This window comes from Vigna angularis, chromosome 5, assembly GCF_016808095.1.
Source record: "Vigna angularis cultivar LongXiaoDou No.4 chromosome 5, ASM1680809v1, whole genome shotgun sequence".
Lineage (NCBI taxonomy): Eukaryota > Viridiplantae > Streptophyta > Magnoliopsida > Fabales > Fabaceae > Vigna > Vigna angularis.
This window is the reverse complement of record NC_068974.1, coordinates 14,605,016-14,613,782: the sequence shown is the minus strand read 5'-3', so window position 1 is coordinate 14,613,782 and position 8,767 is coordinate 14,605,016. Positions and strand designations below refer to the sequence as shown.

At 34.4% G+C, this 8,767-nt stretch overlaps 1 protein-coding gene across 1 annotated transcript in view; it reads right to left on the bottom strand.

The window, feature by feature from the left end:
* Positions 1 to 5,938: 5,938 nt before the first annotated feature.
* Positions 5,939 to 8,767, bottom strand: part of LOC108319084 (ATP-dependent zinc metalloprotease FTSH 12, chloroplastic) — a 28,797-nt gene continuing 25,968 nt past the window's right edge. The window contains exons 18-19 of the mRNA XM_052877604.1: positions 8,345 to 8,425; positions 5,939 to 6,530 (exon numbers count right to left, since the gene is read on the bottom strand). Of these exons, the coding sequence (XP_052733564.1) occupies positions 6,453 to 6,530; positions 8,345 to 8,425 (159 nt within the window). The 3' untranslated portion in view covers positions 5,939 to 6,452. The remainder of the gene's footprint in view (positions 6,531 to 8,344; positions 8,426 to 8,767) is intronic.

Below are 8,767 nucleotides of genomic sequence, written 5' to 3'. Positions count from 1 at the left end.
CTTTGATCAAAAGTTAAAGCACTCTCTCAACCATATAAAAACAAAGCATGCAAATTAACACAGGAGATAAGGCAGCTGGATTTGGTTTTGGACATCTCACTCATATCATTTCTCATCATTACGGCAAGAACAATGATTACTGCCAACTCTTCCCAACACATGAAAATTACACAAACGAAACTCTAAATTATGGAGACCTCAAAATAGAACAACCAAAGCATAAATAAAACAAGAGTAATTCATGATAGGGGTGAGGGGGTAAGGAAGGGTGCTGATGGTGGTTTTGGACCCAATCCAAACCATCATTAATTATCTTGGGACGGCCTACCCCATAATCATTTTGCAGACCCTAAACTAAAAGCCCTCACTATTGTTCCTCTCCTCTTCTCTCCCATTATAACCACTTTTATTCCCACTCTACCCTCCCCATACACATTTTTTCTTGTTTTCTTCTGTCTTAAACCAGATTAGTTTCCTACCAAATTGCTTTGTTTTGTTTCTGTTCAATTGGACATAAAGTTCAAGAGTGATATCTAAACATACTTGTATGTAATCTAGAATATATATTTATGTACCAATCATGTGTTTTATCCTCTATAAATTAACACCCTTTGTTCCCTTTGTCCCTCACTTCCTCATCCCTAAACTCACCTTTTTCACACTGCTACTCCTTCCACAATCCAGACTCTGCTTCCTCCACCACCCAAATCACCCTCCTTCAACAACACTTTTAAACCATTCAATCAATATCAAACTTCATTTGTAATAAACTCTTTTAAATAATTAAAAATAACATCAGCTTTGTAGCCATACAATTCAAATAATTAATGACAAATAAAAAGTACAGAATCAATTATCTTAGTTAGTAACCACTTTGGTTTTTTAAATTCTTTTAAAACGAAAGCATTTTATTGATTTTATAACACTCTTGATTCTGAAATACTTTACAATCTCAGTACATGAGGAAAGAATGGATCAGATTGACAGAATAAGGGTCATGGCCAGATCATCTCCATTTGACGAGCTTCTGATGGTTCAATGTTTAAAGCAGAAGGGTAATGTGGTGCCAATCACAGGTGATGCCACAAATGACGCACCTGCTCTAAAAGAAGTACATATTGGACTCTCCAAGGGAATAGAAGGCACTGAAGTGGAAAAGGACAGCTTTGGCTTTAGCCACACAGGAACTTACTGATGGTCTCATGAAGATGCCACATGTAGGTAGAGTTGAGCCACTGATAACTACACTTATGTGGAGGAACCTGATTTCACAAGCATTGTACCAGGTTATGGTACAACTGGTTTTGGAATCCACAACTCACACATAATATACTTTATATATCCATATTAACCTCAGGATGAGTTAAAAATGGATGTCATTTACCTTGAGTTTATCTATTTTTTTAGATTTAAAAAGACTAATCATGGGAAAGACCACCATATATGGTATTACCCTGTTGGAATCATAATGCACTTGCTTATAAAACCAAAGTGAAAAGAAATGATGTTAAGCTCAACATGAGTTAAAGGAAACGCCATTTAGCTATTTTAAGAAGAAGTTCATTTTCATGGGACTGACACTACAAATTGCCATCAACTCAACCATACAAGTTTGCACTCACATTTAAATTAATTTCCTAAATAAACTCATGAACCACATTTGCATTGTAGGATCATCAATCTATAACATTATTTATTTTCTAATAATGAAGGAATAAATTTGTTTAATAAGAAGACTGGTACATATATTCTAAATGATATAAACCTCAATCTGGATTATGTATTTTACTACTGCAACTTGAAGAGAAGCAAAACCAACATCAACATAGGGTTGACCCAGATACAGAAAATCAAGGTTAAGTAATGATTGAGACAATCAACAATTATACTGTGGACTATTTAAGAGACCTCACAGAAGTACAGGTTTTAATATTTCTTAGGATGAAGTTTTCACCATGATCACTAACTGCATATATAAAATTTAGTTTCTAATGACTAGTTTTCCTCACTACTTCACATAGCTCTCATGTTCAGATCACAAGTGTCAAAGACAGTACAACTACTTACCCAACTTTATCTCATGTTAGATCAAAATTTTATCATAATATTGCTCTTAAAAAGTTACAAACAAAAGACAACTTAAAAAATATCATTTCCTATTATTCCAATGATGAAGATCAATTTCCTTTGACTAAACTGTCAAAATTAAGTTCCTATTATGTATATTTACTTCAGATCCCATTGTTTTTAGTATTTCTTGATATACGTTACATTAAAAATATATTGGTAAGTGTATGTATAATTTACTGGTATTAAAATATATTTACTGTTGATAGAATGTTTCAAGTTTTAAATTAACATTTTCATGTTTAAAGTTCTATTAGGAATTACTTTTTGAGGAAGTTTTTGGTTATTTTGAGCTAAATAGAACTTGTGTACATAGTTTAGTCACTATTTCAGGTGTCTGTTGTACATTTTCCACCTTCACTATTGCATTATTGTCAATTTCATGATGTGTATATATGTAGAAATTTCTGAACTGAGTACACAATTTTCTAACTACCTTTTACACTCCTTTCATTGTTGGATAGGTATCTTATATGTTCAAACATTGTGCACCTATTCTGGCACATTCTATAGTTAGAGACATTTGACCCTAATTGTTTGATTCTAGTGTGATCCACTTGTGTAAGCTACATTGTACAACTTGTGAACATTTTTGTTAGTGCCAATTGTTTTGAGCACACTTGAGGTACCAAAGGAAAATGTAGTTAAGTTTGGTGTTGAAGAAAAGTAGGAGTGGTTGTTGTATTGTGGTGTGAAAGGTGAATGATGAAGCGGAAGTCTTAGTGTTAATAGAGGGAACTTCCAGGGGAGACAGAGTGTGGGAAAATAAGAGATGAAGAAAGGATAACAATAAGATATAGAATGGAGAAATAGAAAAGAGAAAGAATAAATTAAGTGAAATAGAAGTAGAAGTAAGGTCAGTGGCAGTGTGATAATAAATTGGTCATGAGTTTAAAGGAGTGAGAAAAGGCAAATGTTGTGGACTATATTATTCTCTTTCGGATTTAATAATGAGATAGGAAGATGGGAAATTTTGCATAGGGAAAAACAACATTCCAGGAGTAGGAAATGGGTGGGGTTTTAAGTTCAAGAAATATCCCATTTGGCAGGATCTTTAATTATGCCTCACTGTTCAATTGCTCTATTTCAGAATCATATTCTAGGTCCATTAACAGAACATAAAGTTAAATCCTTATAACTAAAACATACATAAATTCAGAACAACAGAATGATAAATGTTGATAAAATTTTATATAGGTGACACATAGATATGGGCCAAGGACAACTAAAAAGAGCACTGGCATCCTTCTAAATTCTAAGGTGCCAAACAAGGCACCAATTATTAGAATCAGACATATATCAAATCAAAACGTTTATAATTGTCCTACTTCTGTCACATTTTAGGCTGATTTTTATACTCTTTCATTACACTCATAACACGATGATGGTGTTTGAGTCAAGATCCATGTTTGGGAAACTGAGAAAGTGGAGGCCAAGTGGCCCAGTATGAAATTGTGTAAATGGTAAATGAGAGAGGGAAAATAAAAGGTAACTGTAAAGTTATTTCTGGTCATGGTGAAGGGCACACTTAACTGGTTTAAAGGTAAGAAAAAGAAGGGTAATGTGCACTGAGTACATTGTATGAATATAATATTATATTGAACAAGAGGACTCAACCTAAAGAGAATAAAACCTCTAGGCTGATGTTGATTTGGTTATGAAGTCTGGGAACTTAATTTGTTGGTTCACTTAGTACTAGTTTAGTTCTTAATAAGAAATTGTAAATTAGACTAAGAAACTATGCAACAAACAAGCGATTGAATCATAAGTATTGGTTGGATTACTTGGTTGTAATGTATAGATTCAGATAAAACAACCAGAAAATCCAATACATAGTTTTGACATAGTGATGTACAGTTTCATATCAAATCATCAAGAAGTAGAAGCATCCACAGCACTAAAAGAGGAACTTGTAAATGCAGTTAACTACAGCGGTGGAAGTTAGCAAACCTGATAAAAAGCTCCACAGCACCCTCTGCAATGTCAGCCCCAGCCCAAGTAGACCACCACTTAAAGCAGCATCCACAACACGTCACCACCGCAATGCCCTTGTCACGCTATCCACGAAGCACGACCCCTGCTGCCACAACCACAATCCAATATAGAATGACTTGCAAGGAATTTCAAGAAATTGGAAGCAGGAAAACAAATATCAATCAATTACGGAGCAAGCCCAAAACCTAAAATTCACATGAACAGAACACTAACCTTAATGCAATCCTAGCGGCAACACCCTCCCTACTCCACGGAAGCCGCAATAAATGCCCCAATCACCGTCCACGAACACCCTTCCCGGAGAATCACTCAACAAAAGCTCCAAATGTACCGAATGATGGAGGACGCCTCAGTCACCAACAGTCCCTACTCCACAACAGTCGCCTCAGTCACCAACCGTCCTCACACCGTCAACGACAACCGGTGTCCCGCCTCACTAACACGACCGAAGGAAGGATGACGCAGTTATGCCCTGACAACAACCGTGAGCACACTGACACAATGCGCCTGAGGAGAGGATTCGCAGGGAGAGGGAAATAGGGTTTGGTCGACGAGCTCGAAATGGGAGAGGGAAAACAGAAGTTTTGGTTTTAATTCATCCTCATACATACCGACGGCCTAAGACCCTCGGTATTTAAAATCACCACTTAATTACCGACTGCCTAAGGACCTTCGGTAATCATCTATCTGACTGTCGGTAACGCATTTTTACCGAAGGTCGTGAGGCCGTCTGTAAATATCCTTCGATAATACGCCAATTTCTTGTAGTGTGTATAAAAAAATTCTTATTCACTAGCATTCCCAAGGCCTTTCTTAAGTCTTACTACAATGTTTATCATCAATAATATAGTTCTGTGTAATATGTGCACATCAAACTTTATGGTAGTCAATGTATTCATTGATGGCCTACCAAAAGATTTATTAGTTGTTGGGAGCATTCTCTCACAAACTCCAAAACTATTTGACACGTCCAATACTGAGAACATGTGTATGTCTTCCAATATAGCAAGATTAATATCCATAACACTGAAGTGAAATATGATTTGTTCATTCTAGTAAGAGAAATTAAGCTCATTAAGTATTAGCACAAATGATGTTTGAGAATTCATCAAATAAGTGTTGTGCTTTAAACATAATATTCAAAGCATAATTAAAGCATATTATTGTTCTCTGAGTGCTATATCAACGTAAAAGCATGATGATATCGATGCTAACATAAGTTAGAACAACGTAAAATTATTGTTCTTTGAGTGCTAACATAATGATAATATCGATGATAATTAAAACATATACCAATGAAAATCATATACTATCTATCATACAAATCGAGTACATAAGTTAGAGCATTGTTCTGATATTTATATATATTTATGTTTTGTGGATAAAATATAAATAAATGGATAAATAAAACTAATGATGTATGTATTGTCTACAATTATATTTATTAATTATAAAAGCCAATAGTTAACTTTTGGACTATCCGTAAATGTCTTATAATAATTAATTTCAATTAACATAAAATGTGTTGCTTAAAAAACTTTCCGAAATGAGTTTTTTTTTTTCACATTTTCTCTCTTTTTCCTTTGCTGCAGTAGCAGTGATAGAAGCGATTTAGCAGCAATGACAGCAACAGCAGTGGTGGTGCAGTGAAGGGCATTTTACTCATTTTCATTATTATAGAGGTGCAGTGGTTTTCATTATGCAAGAAAACATCTTACATAGAATAACGAGGAAACAAGATCAATATCTTATACTAGAAAATACTTGGTAAGATTCTTGCAAAAATTCTAACAAGAACAAATAATGCTACGAACAGTAAGAATTAAAAACTACAATCATACTAATCATCAGAACAATTTTTTTTTTGTGTGAAATGTTATATCTTGTCCATGCTTAGATTTTACAAAATTGCAAACCATTGAGTTCACTAGACTCAGTCAGCATCATACTCAGAAGCATATAAAATTCAGCTTCAAATTTTGAGAGCTAAAAACTTCATCCTCATCCACACGTAAAAAAACTGAAAAAAGAATTTCAGCAGTGTGACAGTGAATATATCTCCTCCCCTAACTAACTTGTGGAAAAGTCTCCAAGGCTTACCATCATAAATAATTCACTAAATTAGATGTATGAGCGACCGATGGAAGAGCAAAATGAGTAGAGCATCATAAACAATTCATTACTTCACTGTGTTCTTCCTGATTCCTTTCTTGTCCAATGAATGAGTAGCATGCTGTTGAGTTCCTATAAAGAAGTTACCGCATCAAACTCATTTCTGTCACCAATTATAACTGTGGCAACTGAGGTTGTGACAGGAATATCTGAGTGTGTCAACATCTATGGAGAGGAGCAGGATATAAGTCAGGTAAGTGATATCGTATTCTATCATTATGCGGTAATGGTCCCTCCTGCATCGATAAAATTATAATTATTGCATTGTTTGGAGGAAAGTGAAAAGCAGCACAACAGCAAGGAGAAAATTACAGGAACTGATCCAGAAATGGAAAACCTTAAATTATTGGAGGTAATAGGCTGGGATGGGCTAAGCGTTACAGGGCTTCTTGATTCTATGTCCGGGTTATTTACTAAAAATAGATCACTTTTTAGAATTTGACTTGTAAACCTATTTAAAAACTTTGTAATAAAGCCTCTTAAATGGGCCAAAAAACTACTATCTCCCAATACGTTAATGGATCTGAATTTATATGTAAGTTAATAATAGGCTTAAGCATTTCAATGAAACAAATAAATAATTTTAAAATAATACCTTAAAAATTTAATAAAATAGTACATATAATATTGGCGTACATAATGATATTATTATAATATTAGGCCTGAAAAGCTATTTGTATTAACCCAAAGCCTAACTTATCAAACTAAAAAGTGTTTCAAAGTCTTTAAAATCCTCAAGTCAGGTCCACCGTTAATCTAGGCTAGGTGATAATTAAAGACTCTAACTCATTGTAATCCTTAAGCTTCACTGAAGAAACTGCCTCTGGTGCAGTATGGAACGTTACACCAGACAAAGGCCCAATATCATACAGTTCTCAAGATCACTGTCTAATCTCCTCAATCCCCATTTCGACTCTAAAGCCTAAGAATGTTTTCTCCTCTTACGTGATTCTCTTTTAGAAAGTAGATTTTAAGTCTCACAAAAACAGCTTACAAAGTAGGTTTGCACTTCCTTATATAATATAATTTGACTTTATCTCTGGTCTAACATAGTAATCTAACACAGCCCCTTATACTGAGAACCTCAGCGTAGGAATACATATATGTGGATAATAGGCTCAACACTTGAGATTGAAACTGTAAAATAATTCTAGTGGGCTTGAAAGATCCCTCTCACTCTCATTCTATATATAAGAAAATTCATATAAAAAATAGGATAGTTCTAATACAATAATGATAAATAGGGTAAATACTCTAACAATGATAAATAGGATAAATATTCTAACATCAACAAACTTCTCTTACAAGATGAAGTTTGTACTTACTCATATTATAAATTGACTTTATCTCTATTCGACGTGAGATCTTTAACACTTGAAATTAACTATTGGTGGGAATTCCAACCAAAAAATCATATATACTTCCAAAAGTTAATATTCTAGAGGAAGAATAAGCCAAGAAATTGTACAATGCTTCCCAATTTGCTTGTTGGCAAGTTGTCTTAATTGCACTCATCCCTAAGTAGGAATGCTTAATTACTTTAGTTACAGCCTCTTTAGGGACTACCTAAGTAGCAAATCATTTAGGAATGCTTAATTGCAGCCTCAAGGGTTGGTGTTTAGTTTCACACCAGCCAGAGATATAGCTTAAATATATCTTATGAAGTTTGGAGAGTTCTCACCTTACACAACAGATATTGATTTAGTGGAGTCGAATTAGCCCTTAAGTTCAATTTCTAAAATATTAGAATTTATAAAAATTGCTAATAAAATACCAATGCAAAAATATAAAGTGAATAGTGGCAGCTAATATTAACAGATAAAGGCAGTAGAGAGTGAGAAAGAATAATTAACCATATAAGCAGATCACCTTTCGACCTCTCAACCAATAATTACTTATGTACAATAACAATAATAATAATAAATGGCTAGAGTCCTGCAATTATGCTGCTATATCATCGAATGCATGCTATTGCGACAATATATAACATTGAAGGATATCCAATCCCACTTTAACCACATTAAGCTAAAGGGAATAGGAAAGAAAGTACCTCATCTGGGTTTATTTGGAATGGCTTTGCAAAGTCCTCAAACATTACGGGAGAATGTTCCTTCAATTTTTCTTCAACTTCCTACAGATCATAAAATAGAAGATATATAAAAAGAGAAACAAAACAAAAACGTTACATAAAAGGGGGAAAAGGAAAAGAAAATTATGTCAGGCCACAAGCAGCAAAGAGCAGAAGAATACGCTTTGAATAGGAAACTCAAGACCAAGTGAGCAAACTTTGATTTCATACTGATAAGAACCAGGAAAATATGATAGAGCAACCAACTCTAATTGCACAAACAAAAGAGCTCCAGCCAAAATGAACCAACTCTAATTCTCATCCTCCCTCCGAACATCCTCCTCTAGTCTCTTCCAATCCTGACAGTAAACCATGGACAAAGCTAAGTACTGCTGCAGGTGCCCC